The following is a 26,951-nucleotide window of genomic DNA, read 5'->3' as shown; positions in this document are numbered from 1 at the left end:
TGAGCCATTATGCCTAGCTCATTATATACCTTTCATTAGAAATAAACAGTAGTCATTAAGTGATCCAAATAAACATCAGCACAACCCCCCAACCCTGCCACTAAGCCAAGGTTAAACATAAACAAGAGATCCAACTAAAGCAATGCAAGGAAGTCTTTTTTGTTAGTTTAGTTTAAAAAGCATCCAGTATGAAAACCAACCTCTAAGAGGTTAGCCTCAACTCCCAAGGATGTATGAGTCAAATACTTCAAATAATTTTTGAGTCAGTAACTTGGCTCCACACTAAAAAATTTTTCATTTTTTTCTAGTTGTCTACATACCTTATGACATCGTGTATGGCAAGGCACTTTAAGGTCAGAACTACAGATGTCAAACTAGTTCTCTTAATTTCAGGGATCACATGGTCAGGCATACACTGGTTCCAAAAATCTTTACTGTAGATACGAAAGCACTTTCCTGAAGAAGTCCTGCCGGCTCGGCCACTTCGCTGTAATGCCTCGCTCCTACAGAAGGAAAAAAACCCAAAAAGTCCCCAGGATGTTCTGTGGGTTTCTCAGATAATTTACTTTCTCTCCTGCAACCAGCTAGAAATTACCTAATCAGGTGTTGTTTGAATAAAAAGATTTGACACAGAGACTTACTTTGAAATTGGAACCACCTCCAGGATGTCCAACCCTAATCTGGGGTTGTGATTTAACTGCTTCACGAAGCCACCATCTACCACGTATCTAAAAAGAATCAAAGCAATTTAAGTTTCTGGAAAATAAAAAAAGACTTGTTAATTTTTAACCACTTTGGTTTCTCCTTTCCTAGCAAACCAGCAAGTACACAATGCCTATTATGTTAAGTGAAAAACTTCAAAGTCAAGAAATCAGAACCCTCATATGTTGCTGCTGGGAAGGTAAAATGGTTCAGCCAAAGTGGAAAATTGTTTGGGAGGGGGTCCTCAAAAAGTTAAACACAAAATTACCATATGATCCAGCAATTCCATTTCTAAGTGTACACCCAAAAGAACTGAGAACAAGTACTCAAATACTTATAGATGGATGTTCATATCAGCACTATGAAAAACAGCCATAAAGTAAAAACACCTAAATGCCCATTAACCATTAATGGATGAAAGGATGAACAAACTGCTTTGCATATATGTATATAGTATAGATACACACACATACATAGACACACACAATGGAATACACACACACACACAAAGCAGTAGTATTTAGCCACAAAAAAGCATGAAGTACTGATACATGCTACAATGTGGATGAACCTCAAAAATATTATGCTAAGTGAAAGAAAGCAAACACAAAAGGCCACATATTCTATGATTCCATTTATATAAAATATCCAGAACAGAAAATACATACTGCTTCCTGCTGACACATCTAAAGAATTAAAAAGAATAAAAGAAAATACATAAAAACAAAAAGTAAGACCGGTAGTTGCCAGGGGCTGAGGTGGAGAGGGGAAATGTGGAGTACCTGCCTAATAGGTATGGGGTTTTACTTTCAGATTATAAAATATTTTAGAACTAAGTAGAAGCAGTGGTTGTACAATACTGTAAATGTACTAAGTACTACTTAATTGTTCATTTTTAAATGATTAATTTTATGTGAATTTTGTCTCAATTAAAAAAAATACAAACTTCAAAGTCAGCTCAGACCATTTTAACAGATTCAGAATCTAATTTCAACTAGCCCTTAATATGCCATTTTAAGCCAATTTAATGGTGAACAAGTCAGATAAGGAACCAAAGTAGGATAGCAGTAGCAAGACAACATTCTGAAACATGCTATTTAATGGCTTTTGCCTGTGCAGGAAACAGAAAATTACAGAGGTTAATTTACCCAGGAGAGCACGCTCTTAATCCCTTAGTGAAACCATTATTTTTAAAGTAACAGAGAAAAGCAAAGGAAATTAAGACTTCCTCTCAGACCTGGGTGATCATTTTACCCAGGAGAAACACGTAGGATCTTTGATATTCAGGTTCAGCCTTCCTGTGGCAGACAATCAGACTTTAAGACATAAAATACATTGAGTAAAAGATAAATATCCCAGTCTTAAAGAACTTCACATTAATTATCAGTCCAGACTTAAAATTTCCTAGTGTTTCCTTACTATATTTACTAAAAAATTTGCTAGCACTATTTATTACATCTAAAAAAGGTAAGGGACCTCAATCAGTTCATTTTCACAAAAAGATACAAAGTGAGAGACAGTATATCCAGATAAACAATGGATACATAAACTTGCACTACCAAATGAGGCTGCAAGAATCAGATCATCTAAGGTGTATGCTTGTAATGGGAGCACAGAAAAATAGGTTTAGCTTCCTATTTAGTGAAACTCATGAAGCATTATACACAATCTACATAATCTTAAATTTGGAAAGAGGAAGCTTCAAGTTGCCAAGTAATTAAAATGTGTGAACAGCCAAGTGCAGTGACACATGCCTGTAGTCCCAACTACCTAGGAGGCTGAGGTAGGAGGATCGCTTGATCCCCATTCAAGGCTGTAGGATGCTATGACTACGCACCTGTGAACAGCCATTAAACTCCAGCCTCAGCAACATAAGGAGACTCTTGTCTCTAAAACAAAAAGTGTGAATAGGAATACAGTATACACCTCCTATATCATTTCCTGCTCAAAGCAATCAATAATTACAAAATAGGTGATTACATGTTAAGAACATTAAAAAGTAGGAGAGAATGGAATTAGTGGAGGGCACAGAAAAGCAAACTCAGTAATATTTAGTAATGATAGGTTTCTTTGACTTTAAGAGAAATTTCAAAAGTTATACCTGATTCCATCTATTGTCAAAGATGTTGCAGAAATATTGGTGGATATGACACATTTTCTAATTCCAGGTGGAGGTGGCAAAAATATTCTCCTCTGTTGATCTAAAGTATATGTAAAAACAAAATACCAATTTACAACATGCATTTGTCAAACTCAAGTTTTGAAGAACTAAATTTTTCATTAAAAGTCATGTTTCTTTAACTCTTTAATTATCTTGAATTCAAAATATGATAGCAAAAACTATTTTTTCTTTACATTTCACTGTTAAGATTTCTAAATCCATGTAATCACACGTTATTACTGCTAAAACAAAACAAAAGAAACCAACAAAAACCTATAGTAGGCTGGGCTAGGTTCATTCCTGTAATCCCAGCACTCTGGGAAGCCAAGGAGGGCAGATCACTTGAGGCTGGAAGTTTGAGACCAGCCTGACCAAAATGGAGAAACCCTGTCTACTAAACATACAAAAATTATCCGTGCGTGGTAGTGCGTGCCTGTAATCCCAGCTACTCAGAGGCTGAGGCAGGAGAATCAAACCGGAGAGGTGGAGGTTGCAGTGAGCTGAGATGGCACCATTGCACTCCAGCCTGGGCAGCAAGAGCAAAACTCCATCTCAAAAAAACAAAAAACAAGAAAACCTACAGTAATGTCCTCTACTGCCCTTTGAAGATATGTAAAAACTGTGAGCTCCCTCTCCATTAAAAGTTAGGAGTTCGAGACCAGCCTGACCAACATGGTGAAACCCCCATCTCTACTACAAATACAAAATTAACCAGGCCTGGTGGCACGCACCTGTAATCCCTTCTCAGGAGGCTGAGGCAGGAGAATCGCTTGAACCCAGGAGGTGAAGGTTGCAGTGAGCTGAGATCGCACCACTGCACTCCAGCCTGGGCGACAGATCAAGACTCCGTCTCAAAAAAAAAAAAAAAAAAGGCATGTATGTACACGCACAAAAAATTTTCAAATAATTTTAAGGTATTCAGAGACTCTCTGAAGCTCATTCATGGACTCCAGATTAAGGACATCTCTCTCCTTAAAGAGTAATTAGCAAAGTGGTTTTTATTGTGCGTCTGCCTAATCCATGACTACTTCTTAAAAGAAGTCATATCACACTCATTACTACCACCCACAAATCCTAAAGAGTGGGCCCCAGCAGCTATGCTTACAGTGTGGTACCTTGTTCCTCCAACACAGTTTATGGCACCAGGGATAAGCATTTCCTCCAAGCTGAGCCAATTTGATTCTCTGGTGAATTTGAAATAAGGTGCAAGAGATATTCAGTTTGATTAAGCCAGTCTCTTGTGAAGAGAAAAAATGTGTGAACCACAGAGAAACAACTAATGTACGTGGAAAAGAGACAGCTAGCCTAAGGTGAAAAAAAAATGAATCAGCCATGACAGCTGACAAGAGGGTATTTCTAGGTTTCTGGCACTTTCCAGGCCTTAAGAGGCAGGACTGTGAAATAAGTAAAAAGATGGGTTGAGCCAGACTTGCTCTTCTGCTAGGTTCAGCAGAAAACAGGACAAGAGAGTTAAGAATGTTTGCAAGGAAATTATTACAATATGAGGGAAAGGAGTAAGTGAAGTCTGGTAAAGGACGAGTTTCAATGCATTCTGAAAATTGTTGAATTAGCAACAGTGAGTAAGTTGGCAGAAATAGGAAGTAATCATCAAGAGGGCAGATGTTTACAATGTCAGAAATCATGGTGATGACAAATACTAGGATGTAAGCATCTGAATGGGTGGCTGAGGTAGGATATGTCAGTGATATACAAAAATTAGGAGGAATCATTCCAAGGAATACACAAGTCAATCTATTGGAATATGAAAAGAAATTCTTAGCATTTCTATTCATATTTTTCATAGCATCCTTTTAAACCTTTTGTATGACTGCTTTTTTTTTTTTCTTCTGAAACAGAGTTTCGCTGTTGCTTAAGTCTCACTGTTGCTTGGCCCACCACAACCTCCACCTCCCCGGTTCAAGGGATCCTCCTGCCTCAGCCTCCCAAGTAGCTGGGACTACAGGTGTGTGCCAACACATCCAGGCAATTTTTTTATTTTTAGTAGAGATGGAGTTTCACCAGCTGGTCTTGAACTCCTGACCTCAAGTGATCCACCCACTTCAGCCTCCCAAAGTGCTGGGATTACAGACATGAGTCACCACACCTGGTCTGTTGCTATTTTATATGTATGAGTATAGCAATACATACATATACTTTAGCTAAATATTTTCTAAATGCATGACTGCCATTTGATTTCCATAAGATATGTTCATATTCATTTAGAAAATTCATTTTTTCTACATGAGCATCCTCAAGTTACTTTCTTTTCAGCAGCCAAGAAAATCTTTAAAAAATTAATTTTTAAAAAAGACGTTTTTTTTTTTTTTTAATTACAAAGATCTATGTATTTTCAATATATAAACCATTCCAAAGTTGAACTATAACAAGGGAGAAAATGAGTGGCACAGATGAGCAGTTTTAAAATCATGAAACTGGGCTGGGCGCAGTGGCTCACTGCCTGTAATCCCAGCACTTTGGAAGGCTGAGGTGGTCAGATCACATGAGGTCAGAAGTTCAATACAAGCCTGGCCAACATGGTGAAACCCCACCTCTACTAAAAATACAAAAATTAGCTGGGCCTGAGGATGCATGCTTGTAATCCCAGCTACTCGGGAGGCTGAGGCAGGAGAATTGCTCGAACCCAGGAGGTGGAGATTGCAGTGAGCCAAGATCATGTCACTGTACTCCAGCCTGGGTGAGAGAGACTCCATCTCAATGAATCAATCAATCAAATAAATCATGGGCCTAGGCCAACCATATCGGTGTATATATTTAAAAAATTAAAATCGCCTGGGTGCCGTGGCTCACACCTATAATCCCAGCACTTTGGGAGGCCAAAGAGGGTAGATCGCCTGAGGCCAGGAGTTTGTAACTAGCATGACCAACATATTGAAACCCTGTCTCTACTGAAAATACAAAAAAATTAGCTGAGCGTGGTGGCGGGTGCCTGTAATCCCAGCTACCCGGGAGGCTGAGGCAGGAGAATCATTTGAACCCGGGAGGCAGAGTTTGCGGTAAGCCAAGATCATGCCATCGCACTCCAGCCTGGGCAACAAGAGTGAGACTCTGTCTCAAAAAAAAAAAATTAAAAGTCAGAAAGCTCAAGTACTAGCTCAAAATTTACACACAGGCAAATTTTAAACAAAGTAATGTTGCTATTCTTTTAGATCACTCTGAAATTAATTTTTTAAGAAGAAATGCTAGAAAGGTCACTTATAAAAGGTATCTGTAGATAAGTTTTTATATAAATCCAAAAATAATTCTGAAAAACCTATTCCTTTCAGAGCTGAAGAATCTGGTGAAAATCATAAGTTCAAATTATTTTTTAGGTATTTCTTATATTTAGCTCATTTCCTCGAGATAGATAAAATAGGTAGTAGTTTACCTTATAGCTCAAATTATATGTTTATACATTTACTTATTACCTATTTACTCTGCTATTACACAATCCAGCTCCACAAGGACAGGCACATTTCCAATACATAGATCAATGCCAGGGTTATAGTAATTGTTCAATAATTAGTTGTAAAATAAATTGATAAATTTCTATTATATAACGGATACATTAAGATCCTTCTACCTTTAAAATCACACTTTATCCTAAAATTTTATATAAATCAGAAATGTCCTTTCTGAACACAGTTATCCATAATCAAGTCTGTTCTTCAATCAAATCTATTTCAGAAAGTCTCTAAGTTGTTTAGTCCTCAATTCAAGCAAAATTTCCAATTCACACCATTTTATTCACAATAATTAATTTAAAAGTCCTGGAACTGCTGTCACGGTCATTTCACATTTTACATTTCACCCACACATTTTACCACCATGTTCCACAGTCACACATACATGCCAGTATAACGTTTATAAAGGAATGGAAAAAAGTTAAATACTTATATTCCTAGAACAAGTACTCACTCTCTAGGAAAGAAAGGAGAAATACCTCATTAAGACACAGCAGTTCTCGGCCAGGGACGGTGGCTCACACCTGTAATTCTAGACTTTGGGAGGCCAAGGAGGGCGGATCATGAGGTCAGATGTTCGAGACCAGCCTGACCAACATGGTGAAACCTCATCTCTATTAAAAATACAAAAATTGGGTGTGGTGGTACATGCCTGTAATCCCAGCTACTCAGGAGGCTGAGGCAGGAGAATCACTTGAATAGGGGAGGTGGAGGTTGCAGTGAGCCAAGATCACACCACTGCACTCCAGCCTGAGTGATAGAGCAAGACCTAAGTCTCAAAAAAAAAAAAAAAATCCTGATAACCTCCATTCCTGATTTTCCTACCTATGAAAGATTATGATACTCCTTACCCCACCTATCCCAGGACCTAATAAAATACTAGGATATTATTAATAAGGAAGGAAAAAAATGTTCCAAAGTCTACCAAGAAGTAAAGATATTGAAGAAAGGCCCCTCAACACTCTAATGAAGTAATGTTCCTAAAAAAGATACATGTGATATATGTTAAAGCCAACTGAACCTTCCTCCTAGAATTCCGTATCTCTCATTTCCCCAAAAAAGAACCCAACACAGAAATATGTTTGTTTGTGTATATTTGAATAAAAGGAACGTAAAGCAATAAACTTTAAAACTGTCAAAGGGGGAAGAACAGCCTCTAGAACAGAACAAAGAAGTATACTGGTCAGCTCAAATTCTGCCCCACCCTGAGATGTCCTTTAGGTAAGTTAAAAATACCTCAAGAATTTTCACTAACACAGCTCAAAATCAAACTCCTGACACAGAAAAAGGCTTTAGATGCCAAGTAAATGTAGCTGAAAAAGATAATGGGACTAGAAGGAAACTAGAAAATATGGAAGACAGACTATTCAACATAAGAATAATTAGTGTCCCTGAAAACTGATAAATAGGATATAAGCTATATTTAAAGATATAACACAAGATAATTTCCCTGAAATAAAGAGTTAAATCTGCAGATCAAAAGAGCACATCAGAAATGTTCATCATCATGTATGTGGTTGTGATGGTTACACAGGCATACGCATTATCAAAATTTAATCAAATATATGCTTAAAACACATACTTCGTGTTTATAAATTGTATCTCAATGAAATTGATTTTTAAAAAGAACACATCAAATTACAGAAAATGTTAATATGAAACATTCAACAGACCAAAAAAACCTAATTGAAACTACTGAACTTTGAGGATAAAGATAGAAATTGTCAGGAAATCAGACAGAAAAGGCAAATCACTAACAAGGAAGGCAAAAAATAATAATCAGGCTGGCCTCAGACTTCTCTGCAGCAACATTCAACCAGAATATTCAAGCCAGAAGACAACTGAACAACGTCTACAAAGTTCTAAGCAAAAGAAAATGTGACCCAACCAAGATGTAGTTTAAGTATAAAGACAAAAGTCAGACCCTACCAAACATAAAAGAACTAATAAAAAAAATACAGCACTCATTGGCCCTTGTGTTTAAAAAAATTAACAAAATCCAGCCAATCTAAAATGAACAAAAAATTAATTTAGGAACAGGAGAACCATGGTAAAAGGATAGATGATGAAAACTGAATCAATCTGAATGACAGAAAAATAAGTAACCAAAATCAGAAGGGGAGTACATAGCAGGACATTTCATTTTTCAAATCAAGGAGTCAACATATAAAATCTTTCTTTTTGAGATGGCTTGCTCTGTTACCCAGGCTCACTGTAACCTCCACCTCCCAAGTTTAAGCAATTCTGCTTCAGACTCTCTAGTAGCTGGGACTATAGGTATGTGCCACACAGCCCAGCTAATTTTCATATTTACATAAATATATATATATATATAAAATATATATATATATATTTTTTTTTTAGTAGAGACAGGACTGTGCCATGTTGACCAGGCTGGTCTCAAACTCCTGGCCTCAAGAGATCCTCCCACCTCAGCCTCCCAAAGTACTGGGATTAAAGGTATGAGCATTCACACCTGGCCAACAGATAAAACCTCTAATAAAATACAGGAGTAAAAGCAGTAACTTCAACTGAATATTTTTCACCTTTTTAATCTTAAAAGCAATCTTTTATAAAATATTATCTCATGTGGTAAAAAAAGATTTACTTGAAGTTTAATAATTCCTTCAAGTAAAATCAAGTTAAAAGTAAATGCTTTTTTAAAAAGAAACTAATAGTATCATTTCACTTTTAGAAAGTACTTCTATAAACCTGTCTACCCACTTACGCTTCTGTTAATATATATGTACGCATACACACACAATGTTTGAATGTTTTCCTAAAATTAAATAGTTATTTCAGATGGAAAAACTTGAGGTGATTTCTTTTTACCTTTGTAATTCTGTACACTGTTTGAATTATTTATAATAAAATAGTATCATTTTTCCTCAAACAAGTAATGTTTCTTAAATAAGTGGAAGCAAATATGCTAAGATACCAACTGTGTTAATTCTGCACAGTGGGAACTGTTTTTCTGTACTTTTCTATACTTTTTAAGTTTTTGCAAAGGTAAAAAAGGAAAACACCATATAAAACATAATCCCGTTTTTTCCTTAAAAAAAATAAAACTAGGGCTGGGCACAGTGGCTCATGCCTATAATCCCAGCACTTAGGGAGGCTGAGGCAGGCGGATCACCTGAGGTCAGGAGTTCAAGACCAGCCTGACCAACATGGAGAAACCCCGTCTCTACTAAAAATACACAACTAACCAGGCATGGTGGTGTATGCCTGTCATCCCAGCTACCCAAGAGGCTGAGGCAGGAGAATGGCCTGAACCTGAGAGTTGGAGGTTGCAGTGAGCCGAGATCATGCCATTAGGAGTTGCCATTTGCTTGGATGAATGATCTGGGATGATATGATGCACAGACCAGAGAGCCCAGTGAGAAAACCCAGGATATCCAGCACCAAGGAGTGAGACTCAACCAGAAAGGCTCTTATAAATTATGTGTGGAAATGACAGGTGAGTCTTAGAAGCCAACCTCTCCAAAACAAAAAATTCTAAGAAAACAGCAAGCTAAGGATGAAACTTGAAGAATCAGTCATTTACTCCTGATGGGAAGACCAAGGAACAGGTAGCTGGCAACAGCCTCAGAGAAGGAGTATTCAGGTGAACTAGAGAATTACGTATTATCCCAGCGGACAGCATTTCAAGAAGGATACTATTATTTGTAACAGGAAATCAAAATATAAACAAATAGAAAAAAGCTGTGAGATTTGAGAAATAAGTTACTAGCAACCTTTATTAGTGTAAAAATCAAACTTCACTTAAATAGGATGCAATAGAAAATTCAGAACATTATTTTCAATGTGGCAGTAAGAATGAAATTACTTTGTATAGAAAAATATATGTGTATGTATATATTTAGTTAATGGTTAATAACAAAGCAAACATAATGGGTTTTGAATTAATCAGTTACAAAGTAAATTATGAAAGAGTCAATGAACAAAATCTCGAGAAACACTGAGAACCTTAAATATCCAACAATGATTCTAAGAATTTCCCTGAAGATGTAAAAATCTAAAATAGAGATCTATGCTAGAAAGTAAGGAGCTAATATCATTATAAAAGAGATTTCCAAAATACCACATCTATGGTTCTTTACTGATACATATATTAAAAAACTTTGTTAACATAGGGATAAGAATCACCCACTCAACAAAAGCTGTTAATACACATACACATAAAATATAAAAACATTCAAATGCCAATTCCAAGTTCAAAAAGGAGACTAAGGTTAATTTTCCTTTAGTTTTACAAGTTAAATTCCACAATAAAACAGTTTTACAAAACAAATTCTAAATCTCATTCAACAATATTTACTAGAACCAAAATGTCAACTCAAGAGTTTGCATTTGCTCTTGGAATTCACAAAAGAACAGGATCATTCTTGAAAAGCAGACGAAGCCATGGCTACTTAAAAGGAAAATTATCCACGGACGGGTGTGGTGGCTCACATCTGTAATCTCAGCACTTTGGGAGGCTGAGGCAGGCAGATCATGAGGTCAGAAGCTTGAGACCAGCCTGACCAACATGGCAAAACCGTGTCTCTACTAAAAAAAAAGTACAATAATTAGCCAGGTATGGTGCCAAGCTCCTGTAATCTCAGCTACTTGGGAGGCGGAGGCAGGAGAATCGCTTGAACCCAGGCGGCAGAGTTTGCAGTGAGCCAAGATCGTAAGATCGTGTCACTGCACTCCAGCCTGGGCAACAAGAGCAAGACTCTGTCTCGAAAAAAAAAAAGAAAAAAAGAAAAATGATCCACTGTATTTAGACTTAGACATACCCATATATATACAATTTCTAAAATTTTGTGGCAGTGGCAAATTAGGTTTGACTGACAGTAATACCAGCAAGAAACTGCTATCCTCATTTCAAAGAATTCTCACCAATATTTTTGTTTTGCTGGGAGAATCAATACTCTTAACAATACTAAGGGCGATAACTTACCTGTTGTCATAGATCCATAACATGGCAATATTAACAAGCCATCAAGGGTGGTATCTTGAACGTCATAATCGTAATCAACAGACTCTGCCATCTGAAAAAGTAACTCACAGCTTTTTTCAATTTCAAACTGGCCTAAAATGGGAAGAAAAAAATAACTTCAGCAACTGAACAGAAAAATTAATTTTAAGAAGAAAATGTCAAGATTAAAATTAATTTTGTCTAAAATTTACTGAAAATCTCTTATTTAATGTAAAGGAGATGAACACATAAGCTGTCCCATATTTCAACAATAAAATTCGAAGTAGAAGAAACATCAGTTTCTAAGGAACTTAAATCTCTAAAGGAATAAAAACATTTATCATCTTCAAGCTTTTCATCCTGTTAGCACAGTATTTGAGAAGACTCACTAAACTGTTAACACAGAAAACAAGCTAGTTCAGGTGCTGCTGCATTTGGGTAAAATACTTAAGTAATCTCCAAAAGGCAAAGACTGTTACAATCCCTACTTCTGACACTAGTACAAGGCAGAGAAAAAGGTAAACAGAGAAACTACTAATTCCTATTAGGTGTTTTCAAGTGCTGCTACTTGAAAAGTTATACCACTAGTCTGGGATTTAATTATTTTATTTTTAATCTCCAAAAATGCCACATGCTTGTCTATGACACATGGATTCTACAACTTATATATTGCTATCTATCACACAGTACAATGCCACCACCCAAAGAAGAAGCTGGTGAGATGTCCTTTGAAATAATATAGTTAACCCAGGTCTGTTTAGTCAGGTTACAGTTCTGTATAAGAGAAACCAATAAAAATAATATTTCACTACTTAACTTCTTCCTACTAAAAGGTCAGTGTATTTTACATATATTTACTAATGAGCTTGATGTCTTTGATATTTGACATGTGTGTGTGTGTATATATACACTATTATGTTTTTGACATAAAAATATATATACTATTATATCTCTGACACATATACATATATCCTTTGAAATAAATACATGTACTTCTCTTTAGCAGCTGGCTTACAATTTTTATTTATCTTTTACCTAAAGTTATTCAGATAATCAAAAAAAGCTAGGGCAACAGTTGAGAAGGGCACAGAATTCCCACCAGAGGTGGCACTCTATCTGGGTGCCACATTCCTTACTTACAAATAGTAAAGTATTTGTATTTTTTAACCTGATACTGAATTCTCACCAGTCAGAAAAACCAAGATGTCTCCAGCCATTTCATTCAAATGGATATCCATGGTCACTTTCACAATCTAAAGCAAGAAACACAGGCATAATATGCTACTGCAAATATGGTCATTTCCTTACCACCACTTCCCTTCCCCACAGAAAAATTAAATTTGGTTCTTAAAAATTCTAGGACCTGGCCGGGTGTGGTCGCTCACACCTGTAATCCCAGCACTTTGGGAGGCTGAGGTGGGTGAATCACGAGGTCAAGAGATTGAGACCATCCTGGCCAACATCATGAAACCCCATCTCCACTAAAATACAAAAATTAGCTGGGTGTGGTGGTGCGCACCTGTAGTCCCAGCTACTCGGGAGGCTGAGGCAGGAGAATTGCTTGAACCCAGGAGGTAGAGGTTGCAGTGAGCCGAGATTGTGCCACTGCACTCTAGCCTGGCGCCTGGCAACAAAGTGAGACTCTGTCTCAAAAAAAAAAAAAAAGAAAAGTTCTAGGACCTGTGAGGGCTGTCATTAAAAGAGTAGGGGGCTGGGCACGGTGGCTCACGCCTGTAATCCCAGCACTTTGGGAGGCCAAGGTGGGTGGATCACAAGGTCAAGAGATCGAGACCATCCTGGTCAACATGGTGAAACCTTGTCTCTACTAAAACTACAAAAAAAAAAAAAATTAGCTGGGCATGGTGGTGCGTGCCTGTAATCCCAGCTACTCTGGAGGCTGAGGCAGGAGAATTGCCTGAACCCAGGAGGCGGAGGTTGTGGTGAGCTGAGATTGCGCCATTGCACTCCAGCCTGGGTAACGAGAGCGAAACTCCGTCTCAAAAAAAATAAAATAAAATAAAAGAGTAGGGAACATATGAGTTATCAAACTACCCAATTAATAAGAATCACAGATATTAAAAAAAGACATTAAATGAATGCCAAGTAATACCGCTTGAATATATGCAGTATTTTCTCTGTCTCGTGGGCCAATCAAATTGCAGAATTTCTCTCTGACTGGATAAAGCCTTCCAGGTATATCAAATATCGGACAATTTCCAAAGAATGCAGAGAGCTTGGCTAATTCCATAGTTGCTGACATTACCACCACTTTTAAATGCTCCTTCCTATTAGGAGACTTCTCCTGAAATAGTTTCTTCAATAAACCAAATAAGATATCCTGAAAGAAAAGTAAAATTTCTATTAAGTCACAAGTATACCTAACAGCCAAACTACTTTAAATACACTGCTCTTCTAACCAAGGAATTCCTATTTTAATAGACTAAACTATAAGTAAGAGCCAGGTGCGGTGGCTCACACCTGTAATCCCAACACTTTGGGAGGCCAGGAGGTTGAGACCTGCCAAGGAAACAAAGCAAGACATTGTCTCTACAAAAAAATTTTCTTAAAAATCAGCCAGACATGGTGATGTGTCTGCAGCACTAGCAACTTGGGAGGCTGAGGCGGGAGGATCACTTGAGCCCAGGAGTTCAAGGGTGTAGTGAGCTATGATCATACCACTGCTCTCCAGCCTGGGTGACAGAACAAGACCCTATCTCTAAAAACTTAAATTAAAAAGTAAGAAGAGGCAACTCTATAGATAGTGAAAAGCTACCCAAACAAGTAAACTACTTGCTAATAAAAAAAACAATAAATTAAAATACTCACTGTAGTTAGAGTTCTTTCATGAGCTTCATCCAAAATAATGACACTGAATTTGGTAAGATTTGGATCTCCCAGAATATGTTTCAGTAAACATCCATCAGTCATATATTTGATTGCTGTCTCCTAACATTCAAACAGCAGAGTATAGCAACTTATAGTATCACAGAAATTCACCACTACTTCCCCAACTAAATTTTTCCTCAAAAGGTAAAAACATTAAGTGATCAAACTAATCTGACTAAATAAACAAAAGAGTTTACATAAAATAGTCTAACTTACATAGAAAAAATGATGGTAAGTTACAAAACATGCTATCTATAAAGAGAGAGGAACATATGACTCACTTGGGTATTCTTGGACAAAGCAACAAAAATCACCAATAAGGAGATACAATAAAGTCAGAGGAAAGTGGCAAGATGATGCAATGACATTAGGTGAGCAAGTTGTAGGAAATAACAGTAAAACGAGATGCATCTTTCTGCCTCAGCCCCTATTTTACAGGTTTCAGGGAAAACGAGAAAATGGTAGATGCATACTTTCCACCCACTCTCGCCTCTTCTCTACCCTACTGTCCCATTAAAGAATGTGTTACTGCCCAGGCACAGTGGCTCATGCCTGTAATCCTAGTACTTCAGGAGGCCGAGGCAGGCGGATCACATGAGGTTACGAGTTTGAGACCAGCCTGACCAACATGGAGAAATCTCTACTAAAAATATAAAATTAGCTGGCTGTGGTGGCACATGCCTGTAATCCCAGCTACTCGGGAGGCTGAAGCAGGAGAATCACTTGAACCCAGGAGGCAGAGGTTGTGGTGAGCCAAGATTGCACCACTGTACTCCAGCCTAGGCAACAAGAAAGAAACTCCATCTCAAAAAAAAAAACAAGCAAAAAAATGTGTTACTTAGGTCAGACACAGTGGCTCATCCCTGTAATCCCAGCACTTTGGGATACTGAGGCAGGCAGATAACTTGAGTCTAGGAGTTTGACACCAGTCTGGGCAACATAGCAAAACAGCCTAATAGAAATATTAAAATTAGCCAGGTAAGGTGGCACACACCTGTAGTCCCAGCTATTTGTGAGGCTGAGATGGAAGGACTGCTTGAGCCAGAGGCAGAGGTTGCAGTGAGCTGGGATAGTGTCACTGCACTCTAGCACGGGTGACTGAGCAAGACACTATCACCAAAATAATGAAAATGTGTTAGTCAACAAGCATTAAAACAGGGTGAGAAAAAGGTCCAAAGGCTAGGTGTAACAGCAATGACATCCATAAAACAAGGGAAAGAAGAAAAAAAAATCCCAAACAGTGACCACTACAAAGGCAAAGACAGTATTTTGGGGAGTCGTCTTGTGCCACATTTGATGGCCATTCCTATTAGGGAACATACATAAACCATGATTGTTTTGTAGCTGGGAAAGGATAAAGGATTCCTCGGGGAATGTAAATTATAATATTCACCATTAAAAAGAAACTATTTTAAATTTGTTGGTGCCATGAATGCTTAACACTTGCTGATTTTGTTAATTAAGTTAATTGATTTTGTTAATTCAGTTTTCCATTGACTTCAAGAATACAAACACACAAAATAAATGAACCTTGAAAACATGCTCAGTGAAATAAGAGAGAAACAAAGCACAAAATATTGTGTGATTCTACTTTCATGAGGCACCCAGAGTAGGCAAATTTGTAGAGACAGAAAGTAGAATAGAAGTTATGGCCAGGCATGGTGGCTCATGCCTGTAATCCCAGCACTTTGGGAGGCCAAGGTGGGTGGATCACGAAGTCAGGAGTTTGACACCAACCCGGCCAACATAGTGAAACTCCGTCTCTACGAAAAATACAAAAAGTTGGCTGTAATCCCAGCTACTTGTGAGGCTTAGCCAGGAGGATGGCTTGAACCCAGGAGGCGGAGGTTGCAGTGAGCCTAGATGGCACCACTGTACTCCAGCCCACGCGACAATGCAATAAACACTCCGTCTCAAAAAAAAGTTACCAGAGGCTAGGGGGAGGGAGAAATGGGGGGTTTAATCTATTGTTTAATGGAGTTTCTGTTTGGGATGATAAAAAAAAGTTCTGAACATAGAAATGGTAGTCGCTACCTAACATTGTGTACATACTTAATGGCACTGTATACCAAAATGGTAAAATGGTCAATTTTAAGTTATATATATATATATTTTACTACAATAAAAATTTTTTAAAACCTACAAGTCAAGAACCCTTACAGTTAAAATACATAAGTAAGAGAATCCTAAGAAAACAAACTGTCACTTATAAAACAATTAAGGAAGGTGAAAATGGGATGAATATCCGACACTTGAGAGCTAAAGCATTAACAATGGACAACAAAAATAAATTCTTTAGTATATATATTGAACTTTGAAGTTAAAAATCTTTCAGAACTGTCTCTACTCTTTTTGTTAAATTCATAATATTAGCTGGCCATGGAGGCATGCTCCTGTAGTCCCAGTTACTCAAGGGCCTAAGGCAGGAGGATCACTTGAGCCCAGAAGGTAGAGGCTACAGTGACCCATGATTGTGCCACTGCACTCAAGGCTAGGCGACAGAGTGAGACCCTGTCCCGATAAAGAAAAGAAACAGATATCAACAAGACTTTTGTACCTTAGAGCTGCAATCATCAAAACGAACTTGGTATCCTACTTTGGATCCCAAAGTGCATTTCATTTCTTCAGCTACTCTCTGAGCAACTGATATAGCAGCTACTTTTCGTGGTTGAGTTACACCAATCATACCATGTTGTGAAAACCCTATCAAAACCAGAGATAAAAAAAATAACATTAGCAATTGTTTATTCCTACTAGAGTTAAATTGTTTTTGACCAATCAATACAAAACTGCTTGAATGTTTCCAAAAGAATATTATCCTGCATATTAAAAACACACTGTGCTATCTTTGCACCATAGAAATTTAAATAATTTAAAATAACACATATTAATAACCATTCTATGTATGTGTATATATACACACACACATATCTGTGTGTGTGTGTGTGTGTGTGTGTATGTATAAATATCCAGGTTCAAGTGATTCTCCTGCCTCAGCCTCCCGAGTAGCTGGGATTACAGGCATGCGCCACCACGCCCAGCTAATTTTGTATTTTTTGTAGAGACAGAGTTTCTCCATGTTGGTCAGGTGGGTCTCGAACTCCCAATCTCATGTGATCCACCTGCCTCGGCCTCCCACAGTGCTGGGATTACAGGCATGAGCCACCACGCCCAGCCTCCATTCTAAATAGTACAGTAGTCCCTCCTTATCTTTGGTTTTGCTTTTCAAAGTTTCAGTTATCTACAGTCAAGTGAAGTCCAAAAATATTACAGCACTTTCAGAGACAGAGAGCCCACATTCACATAACTTTTACTATAGCATATTGTCATAAATGCTCTCTTTTATTGTTATTAATCTCTTACTGTGCCTAATTTATAAACTAAACTTTATCATAGTTATGTATGTATAGGAAAAAACATAGTATATACAGGGCCAATATATATTATTGGTGGTTTCAGGCATTGAGTGGTCTTAGAAGGCATCTCCTAATGATAAGAGGGAACTATTGCATATAAAATAGTGATATATCTTAATAGATGGCAACTTAGATATGAAGCATTAGAATAAGTTAATATATTTTTATTTGTTAATGCAAATCATATCCAATATAATACTGCTCTTTACAAACTTTGTGACAGAAAGTTCTATCATATTGAAAGGAATAACGCTTGTCAAAAGACAAAATTACAACAATTTAGTTAAAAAATCTTAATTGGCTTTTGTGATTCCAGAATCGGAATCACATCAACCTATTGTCTCATAAAACAGAATGAGTGTTCCAATGAGCTGAGCAAAGGAGGCTGATTGTATGGACAGAAAAGGGCTGAGGAAAGCAGAAACAGAAACAAAAAGCAGATTGCTCATTTCAAAGTTACTTTTCTTGTAAACGTTAAAGCAGAGGAAACTTCTTTATGCTGGCTAAAACTGTTCTGTTTTGGGATTTGGCTATTATATCTTTCTGCTCATTTCTGATTAGATGAAAAAATTTAGTTTCTAGACTTGGTGGCGTGGAACTTCAGCATGAGTAATTCCATTTTGATTTGGTCTGTTGAGTCTAGTGTAGGAGATCAGTCCAAATCAAAGGCCTCCTATAAATTTTACTTAACATATTTTAAAGGTAACTTGTCAGTTGGCTTGTACTGGCAAACTCAGGGAATAAATATTTCCCTGATAATGCTCTAGAGAAAGAATCAAGAAATACTAATGTCAGCAACAGGTATCAACATACTTCTTCCTCTCAAAATTATTTCAATATCCAATGGTTAATAGTCTACTGCTAGACAACCTTATTCTAAAAAAGGGAATTAATATCTAGATGTAATTCTCCTATTTGAGATTATTATGGTAATGAAAAACGGGAAAATTTTCTATACCAACTAATTTCTGAAACTGAAATAGACCATAAAGAAGCATAGGGGGAAGGGGGTGTGGCAAGAGAAGTGGGACTATAAAATAGTGGGCAATCATGCAATACAGATATTCTACTGGCCTTTAAAAAGAGGATATTTTAAAAATATTTCCAATATTTTCACAGAAAAAAATCACCTGCTTCATACAGATATTTTGGGAGTTGAGTTGTTTTACCACTTCCTGTATTTCCAGTAACAATAAGGAATGAATTGTCCCTCACAGCTTGAATTATCTTTTTTCTTTGTTTCTGAATAGGAAAAGTTGGAGTAGTTCCTCCCTCCTGGGACGTGCATCCTTTCTCTTCTGTAATAACAGAAAATTAAGTCAATTAAAAAGACTTGTAAAGATATCTCTGGAGGACTCAATTTCTCAGGGCTAAAAACAGAAAGACAATAGAATTTTAGCACTGGAAGGGATCATCCATGACTTCTCAGTTAAATCGCTCATGTACCATTTGTAAGTGAGGGTTTATAAGCCCAGAACAACTTTTTGGTGAAATCCAGCAACTTGAGCATTTGTTCATGCATAACTTAAAGTACTTTTCAAAGCAAGTATAGCTCAAGGCAACGTATACACATGCATACTTACACAGAAGCACAAAACCCAATTGTATTTAACAATAGACCAAAAACTGGAACACAGCAGAAAATTCTCAGCTGGATTAGAAGCCACCTGTGTTTGCTTCTGATTCATGGTTCAAGTTAGGTCCCTGTTCAGAGTGACTGATATCCCAGAAGGCCAAGTGGTGGGTAACCATGGAAACTGGCTCCTGGAAACTGGCTCCCTTCATACCGTACCCAAAGGCAGGCTGGCGGCCCAACGAAGGGGGGGAGGATGAATGGGTAGAGAACAAAGGGTTTATGAGCCTGTTTAAGAACAGAATGCATTTCGGACGCTGGGGTTCACTTTTTCGCCCCCCAATAAGGTTTTCGCCCAACTTGGATCTGGGACCGCCCCCCTCTAAGGCAAAGTGCTCATTGGACGCAAAGTTCGCCTCGGGCTTGGAAAGCTAGCGGAACGCCGCGGCTTCCTCACTACTCTTCTCAGCCTGCCACAGGCGTACTTTCATCCCCCCCAAAACCCCAACGCATTAACTCCCACTGGCTTCCGTACCGTCCCGCAGACCGCACCTCTATCGGCGATGCAAACAGCTGAGGGCCGCTCTTCCTGGAGGTCTCTTGACCGTTCACCCTCCTCCTGCCGCCTTGGCGCCCTGCCCGCGACAGCGGGAAACCGGGACATAGACCGGGCCCCGAGTGGAGGCGAGCACGTCCTCCGATCTGAAGAGATGGGAGGGGAAAGACGAGGACGCGCCCTGATGACGTAGAGCTGTTTACTTCCGCGCGTGCGACTTGTAGCAAGGGGAGGGGGAGCTGCTCGATGACGTACCACGGGGCGGCCGGACAGGGAGCTGAAGCTCCACCCCCAGGGGTTTCCCGCCAACTGCCACGTGCGCTTCGCCTTGAGCAGATGAGCCATCCTGAGGGCCCAAGGACCCTCTCTTGTTTCGCCTCTTCCGCGCCAAAGGGCGCGACGACACCTCTTTTCTCCGCCACAGTGGTTGCAGCAGCCTATCCTGCCTTCACACACCTGACATGATGTGACCCTCTGCGAAGAGCTGGAACCATCCCAGAGTGATGAGTTAGGCAACTCATTCTCACCTTTCCTGATCTGACATGACCTGTCCAAGGACACAGCTACTGAGTTGTGGAGCTGAAGTTTTAGTTATTTCCAAAACTTAGGTCACCTAGGCTGTTCATTTCCCTTATAGGACCCTGCATTTTAATTTATTTGCATGTTTCTTCTTCCACCCAGCTATATGGTAAGCCCCTGACAAGAGCTGGAATATTAAAACGTCACTAAATTCAGGGCCCAGCACAGTGTGATTCAAGGTGGACTGTCAATATTTGTTGATGTTGCTGAATGGAAGAATGAATAATTGATCTCTTTGGGAATTAAGCTCATTTTTGATAGAGGTGCACTCCTTGGAAACCACAGTAGCTGAAAAGTTCAACAGATACACAACAAGCAACTTTTTCAGAAAAGGTACTTTGGGGGCAGGTCTTTCTGTTCTAGAGCCTGCCAATTTTTAAATTAGTGTCAACTGTAACAAAGTGCAATGTGAAGAAGATTGTTTCTTGGACTTCTCAATCATTCCTGTTGTTAGAATTAACCAAACAGGACCAAAGAAGACAACTGAGAGCTGTCACTTCACCATCACCTAAAGACCCTACTGTCTGACCAGGCTGCAAAAGATGTACCATAAGACTGTTGGAACCCAAGATTTTTCTGTGCTCATTTAAAGTGAACTCATGACCGTGCATGGTGGCTCGTGCCTGTGATCCCTACACCTTGGGATGTGGGGTGGGTGGATCACTTGAGATCAGGAGTTTGAGACCAGCCTGGCCAATATGGTGAAACCCCATCTCTATTAAAAATAAAAATAAAAAAAAAATTAGCTGGCCATGGTGGCATGCACCTGTAATACCAGGTACTCGGGAGGCTGAAGTAGGTGAATTGCTTGAACCCAGGAGGCAGAGGATGCAGTGAGCCAAGACTGTGCTACTGCACTCCAGCCTGGGCAACAGAGTGAGACTACGTCTCAAAAAAATAAAGTGAACTCATACCAACTGCTTTTAAATGGGACCAATCAATGCTTCTTAAAGTGCAAGTTCATCAGATTTTGAATGATACCAAATAAAATGGAACTTTTTAACAACTTTATATCTCAAAACTTGGGTATGAGAAGAAGCGATCTGATAAATAGAACATTCCAGGTTTCTCTCACTCATTAGGGGTATCTCCCAGCCCTCTGGATTATGTTAGGAATTCAAAATATTATAGAAACAGAAACAAATTAAAGAGGCAAAAAATACATTTGTGGTACAAATAAGGTATTGATAATCTCAGTATTTCAGTATAGGGCATCTCTATTAGTGACATAATAAAGTCACTTTCTAAAAATCGTCATTTCAGACCAATGGTCATAATCACTTAGTTCATAGTAGTCAAATGTTTCCGATACAGTATACCCTTGAAAAATATAGGTTTGAATTTTGCAGATTTTCATCTGCCCCTGCTAAGCTGGAGATAGCAAGATCAATCCTTTGTCTTTCTCCTCCTCCTCTTCAGCCTACTGAAGAGGATGGAGACTTTTATGATGATCCACTTGCACTTAATGAATAGTAATATATTTTCTCTTCCTTATGATTTTCTTAATGTTTTCTTTTCTCTAACTTGCTTTATTGTAAGAATACAATGTATAAAACATATACAAAATATGCATTAATTAACCATTTATGTTATTGGTAAGGCTTCCAGGCAATAGTTGGCTCCTAATAGTTAAGCTCTGGGGAGTTGAGTAATACACAGATTTTGGCCTGACGCAGTGGCTCATGCCTGTTATCCTAGCACTTTGGGATGCCAAGGCAGGCAGATTGCCTGAGTTCAGGAGTACAAGATCAACCTGAGCAACATGGCAAAAACCCTGTCTCTCCTAAAAATACCAAAAAAAAAAAAAAAAATTAGCCAGGCATGGTGGTGCACATGTGTAGTCCCAGCTACTTGGGAGGCTGAGGCAAAAGAATCACTTGAGGTCGGGCGTGGTGGCTCACACCTGTAATCCTAGCACTTTGGGAGGCCAAGGTGGGTGGATCACCTGAGGTCAGGAGTTCAAAACCAGCCTGGCCATCATGGTGAAACATCTTTAAAAAAAAAAGAATCACTTGAACCTGGGAGACAGATGTTGCAGTGAGCTGAGATTGCACCACTGCACTCCAGCCTGGGCGACAGCAAGACTCTGTCTCTGGGAAAAAAATAAGAGTTATATGCAGATTTTTGACTATGCAAAAGGTTCGTGCCCTTACCCCCAACTTGTTCAAGTTTCAACTATAAATTATTTCCTTTATTTTTCACAGAAACTCAGAGTTCCGTTTCTGTGAAAACTATCCCTAATTTTGTGTTAGAAACTTGCTTATGGAGACAAAATGAAGAACTAAGAGGGCCAAGATTCAAAGCCACACTAATAACCACTAAACTGCATTGGGAGATGGAATTATCTAGATCTTGGTGCCAAAATAATGTATTTTCTTTCAATGTTTGTAACTCCAAACATTGGAAACCACGGTAGCTGAAAAGTTCAACAGATACACAGCATCTGAGGCAGGGAATCTTTTTCAGAAAGTGTACAAGAACTGACCCCATTCTTGTATGAAAACCACCTATTGAGAATATACAGTATCAAACCTGCAAGCCAAGAATGAAGAAAAATAAAAGTGAAAAACTCAAGTTATGTTTAACATGGTTCATTTTATATCCAAGGACATTTAAAGCATGTTACCATTAATAACCATGTGCTTGGGGCTATTCTAAATTAGAAGATGAACAATTATTTCCTACCCAGTGAGTTTACAAATTACAGTGACAAACAAAAGTCAAGTACAGAGTAAAAATAAAAAATACATGGGTTGAATCTGGAAGAAAAGTGAGTGTCCCCAACAACATTGAGTCTATTTCTTATCTTTGGGTTACATTAAAAACCTGAGGCCAGGCCTGTAATCCCAGGACTTTGGGAGCCTGAGGTGCCTAGATCACCTGAGGTCGGAAGTTTGAGAGTAGGCTGGCCAACATGGTGAAACCCCATCTCTACTAAAAATATGAAAAATTAGCCAGGAGTGGTTGCAGGCGCCTGTAATCTCAGCTACTCAGGAGGCTGAGGCAGGAGAATCACTTGAACCTGGGAGGCGGATGTTGCAGTGAGCCGAGATTGCACCATTTCACTCCAGCCTGGGCAACAGAGTGAGACTCTGTCTCAATTTAAAAAAAAGAAAAAGCACCTGAAAGAACTGGTATCTAAAGAAGTGTGAGAAGTCTGAATTGTACCCTGCTTCTATTGCTTTATAAGTAGTCTTTCAAAACATTCTAGAATCCAAGCAATCTGTTTCAAGGCATCAAAAAGAGATAGGAAAGAGGCTCAACATTAAAGATTTACAAAAATGGAGTAGAATTTTTTTATACTTACTTTTCTTTCTTTTTTTTTAATTGCATTTTAGGTTTTGGGGTATATGTGAAGAACATGCAAGATTGTTGCATAGGTACACACATGGCAGCGTGATTTACTGCCTTCCTCCCCTTCACCTATCTCTGGCATTTCTCACCATGCTATCTCTCCCCAACAGATTTACAAGAAAAAAACAGCCACCCCCCACTGTCCCTTCCCTATTCCCCCCAACAGACCCCAGTGTGTGATGCTCCCCTCCCTGTGTCCATGTGTTCTCATTGTTCAACACCCACCTATGAGTGAGAACATGTGGTATTTCATTTTCTGTTCTTGTGTCAGTTTGCTGAGAATGATGGTCTCCAGGTTCATCCATGTCCCTACAAAGGACACAAACTCATCGTTTTTGATGGCCGCATAATAATCCATGGTGTATATATGCTACATTTTCCCTGTCCAATCTATCATCGATGGGCATTTGGGTTGGTTCCAGGTCTTTGCTATTGTAAACAGTGCTGCAATGAACATTCGTGTGCATGTGTCCTTATAGTAGAATGATTTATAATCCTTTGGATATATACCCAGTAATGGGATTGCTGGGTCAAATGGAATTTCTATTTCTAGGTCCTTGAGGAATCGCCACACTGTCTTCCACAATGGTTGAACTAATTTACACTCCCACCAACACTGTAAAAGTGTTCCTATTTCTCCACATCTTCTCCAGCATCTGTTGTCTCCAGATTTTTTTAATGATTGCTGTTCTAACTGGCGTGAGATGGTATCTCAATGTAGTTTTGATTTGCATTTCTCTAATGACCAGTGATGATGAACATTTTTTCATATGTTTGTTGGCCTCATGTGTGTCTTCTTTTGTAAAGTGTCTGTTCATATCCTTCGCCCACTTTTGAATGGGCTTGTTTGTTTGATTCTTGTAAATCTGTTTTAGTTCTTTGTAAATTCTGGATAGGAATAGAATTTTTAAATCATCTTCAGAAAAGAAAGGAAAGTGTAGGACCACTGTTGTGATGGTTAAAAGGAGTAAGTAAAGCAAAAAAAAAAAAAAAAAGGAAAATGATTCAAAGATATTATTACAGTCACGACCAGAAAGTTTAAAATGTAGAAAAATGGTGATATGTACAAACCTAATTAATAACAGAACCTAATTGCTCACAGAAGGAGTGAGTCATTGTACCAAACTACATGGATTGTTAAAAAACTCATTAATTGGACCAAAACAAGACTTGTCTTGGTAAAGAGAAGCAGACAGAAGCCAGATTGTGAGTAAATGACAATTTGAGAGCAAACTGAAAATATAACTAATGCACTTGGAAATGGCTGGTTAGAATCAACTAGGGTAAATGAAAGTGTGAGAAAAGAATAACTGGAAAAAGATGCCACGACTATAGTGTATATGTGACGATTAAGAAAAGACTGTCAATGAAAGTATTGGGGCACGATTAGAAGATGTGTTCAGGAGTGTTGAAACAAAGATATTGATGAGGGAAAAATACCAAGTTGACATTTTGAGGAAGGATACAGGACTGGAGGGGAGAGAACAAACTTTTAGTCCAGATAGGTATGATAAACTTGCATTTGTGGTGGATTTGTATCCCAAAATGTGAATCTGATTGTTTCTCTGTATTTTCCTCCCCTTTTTCTATCTCACTGGTAACCCAAGGGCCTATCTTCCTCTTCAGCCCTCAACGAAGCAGAAACAAAAATTCAAAAACCCTGCTGACCTGATTGCCCAAACCAGAGCCTCTTGTGCATGCTCAAATTACTAGTTATTTCCTCTCTCAGATGGATAAGCCTGGGCATAGGGAGAGGGTGGAGAGTGGGTAGGATATACTGAGAAATGAAGTATTGACAGAAGGGATAAATAGCCCTCCTAGTGGACAGGAGAACTTTCATCAGAAAGTTCTAATGGGGCCAGGTATGGTGGTTCATGCTGGTAATCCCAACATGTTGGGAGGCCAAGGCAGGAGGATTGCTTGAGACCAGGAGTTTGAGACCCACCTGGGGAACATAGTGAGACCCCTATCTCAAGACTCATCTCTACAAAAACAAAAGTTAGCCAGGCATGGAGGTGCATGCCTGTATTCCCAGCTACTTGAGAGGCTGAGACAGGAGGATCACTTAAGCCCAGGAGGACAAGGCTGCAGTGAGCCGTGATGGTGCCACTGCATACCAGCCTGGGCGACAGAGCAAGACCCAGTTTCGGCAAAAGAAAATAAAGAGAAAAGAAAGAAAGAAGGAAAGAAAGAAAAAGAGAGAGAAAGAAAACAAAAGAACGAAGAAATATTGGTTCTAATGGAAGGAATTCAAGAAGATAAACCATTCTCAAGTGTGGACCATTCCCCTCTCCATTAAAAATAAATCAGAAGCAAACATCTATGACCAGTTTTTCATCTAGTAGTCCTGGATACATGTAGACCTTGAAAGACCGGGAGGGAAACTTCATTCCAGAGAGAATGTAAACACGAAGGAAAACTTCATTCCCTAAAATAGATGGAACTAGACAAAAAAATTTGGGAATTTTTCTGAGTCATTTGAGTAATTATCACAGAGCCAGTCACCAAACTGTCATTAAATCATTCATCAACAATATCGTTGGAGAGTTTAGTAGAGATTGAGACACTGCTAGTTGTCAATGAAAATTGTGCTTTACATGTATGCTTATAATATTTAATAAATGTGTAGAATTCCCCTTAATCTACTAGTAAAATGGGGCCTCTTCAAAGTGAAAGCTCAATGTTTACTCTAGCTTCCTATTTATTCATTCATGTGTTCATTCAGTCAATATTAGCATGTACAATTATTATACGCACCCTTTTTAGTAGCCATGCAGAGGCATAAAATATGTTTAAGACATGGTTATTACCTTCAATGAGATTACATGTAATCAAGGAGATAAAATATTTAGAGGAGGAAAAGTTAGCTAGAGTGATCAGCGAAGGCTTCTAGGAGTAAGTGACATTTGACTGAGTTTTGAAAGTTGCGGAGATTCCGGTAAATGCGAGGGAAAGATTCTAGATAGAGTGCATTTGACAAAGGCACTAATAAAGTGATCAGATATTATTAATTATGGATTATTGAGAAAGATGCATTATTAGTGTTCTGACTATGGTCTCTCTGTAAATCTTTCCGTGGCCTGAAGGTGGCAAGCTGGGTTTATTTGAGAAACTTCAGCATCAACATTATTTAAAAGAAAAATGAAACAGTACTATTTCTCTGAAAAAAAAAAAAAAAAAGCCAACAAACTTTCATTGACATTTAATTCATAAAATCAAAAATGAAACAGATTGAAACATAAATAAACATTTACTATGTGTCTTTAGTAGGACGTACTTTAAGGCACATAGATTTTG

The 26,951-nt window shown here is 38.4% G+C and overlaps 1 protein-coding gene across 8 annotated transcripts in view; it reads right to left on the bottom strand.

The window, feature by feature from the left end:
• Positions 1-19,891, bottom strand: part of DHX40 (DEAH-box helicase 40) — a 47,610-nt gene extending 27,719 nt beyond the window's left edge. The window contains exons 1-10 of one of the 8 annotated variants that reach the window (XM_035300666.3): positions 19,701-19,891; positions 18,723-18,890; positions 16,734-16,879; positions 14,117-14,236; positions 13,401-13,628; positions 12,459-12,543; positions 11,273-11,404; positions 2,804-2,903; positions 642-728; positions 321-503 (exon numbers count right to left, since the gene is read on the bottom strand). In XM_035300666.3, the coding sequence (XP_035156557.2) occupies positions 321-503; positions 642-728; positions 2,804-2,903; positions 11,273-11,404; positions 12,459-12,543; positions 13,401-13,628; positions 14,117-14,236; positions 16,734-16,862 (1,064 nt within the window). In that variant the 5' untranslated portion in view covers positions 16,863-16,879; positions 18,723-18,890; positions 19,701-19,891. The remainder of the gene's footprint in view (positions 1-320; positions 504-641; positions 729-2,803; positions 2,904-11,272; positions 11,405-12,458; positions 12,544-13,400; positions 13,629-14,116; positions 14,237-16,733; positions 16,880-18,722; positions 18,891-19,700) is intronic. The other 7 variants (XM_078373676.1, XM_035300665.3, XM_008996951.5 and 4 more) reach the window with 7 other exon arrangements.
• Between the last annotated feature and the right edge of the window lie 7,060 nt (positions 19,892-26,951).

This window comes from Callithrix jacchus, chromosome 5 (genome assembly GCF_049354715.1).
Source record: "Callithrix jacchus isolate 240 chromosome 5, calJac240_pri, whole genome shotgun sequence".
Classification (NCBI taxonomy): Eukaryota; Metazoa; Chordata; class Mammalia; order Primates; family Cebidae; genus Callithrix; species Callithrix jacchus.
The sequence above is the reverse complement of the archived record's forward strand: the minus strand, read 5'-3'. Positions and strand labels throughout refer to the sequence as shown.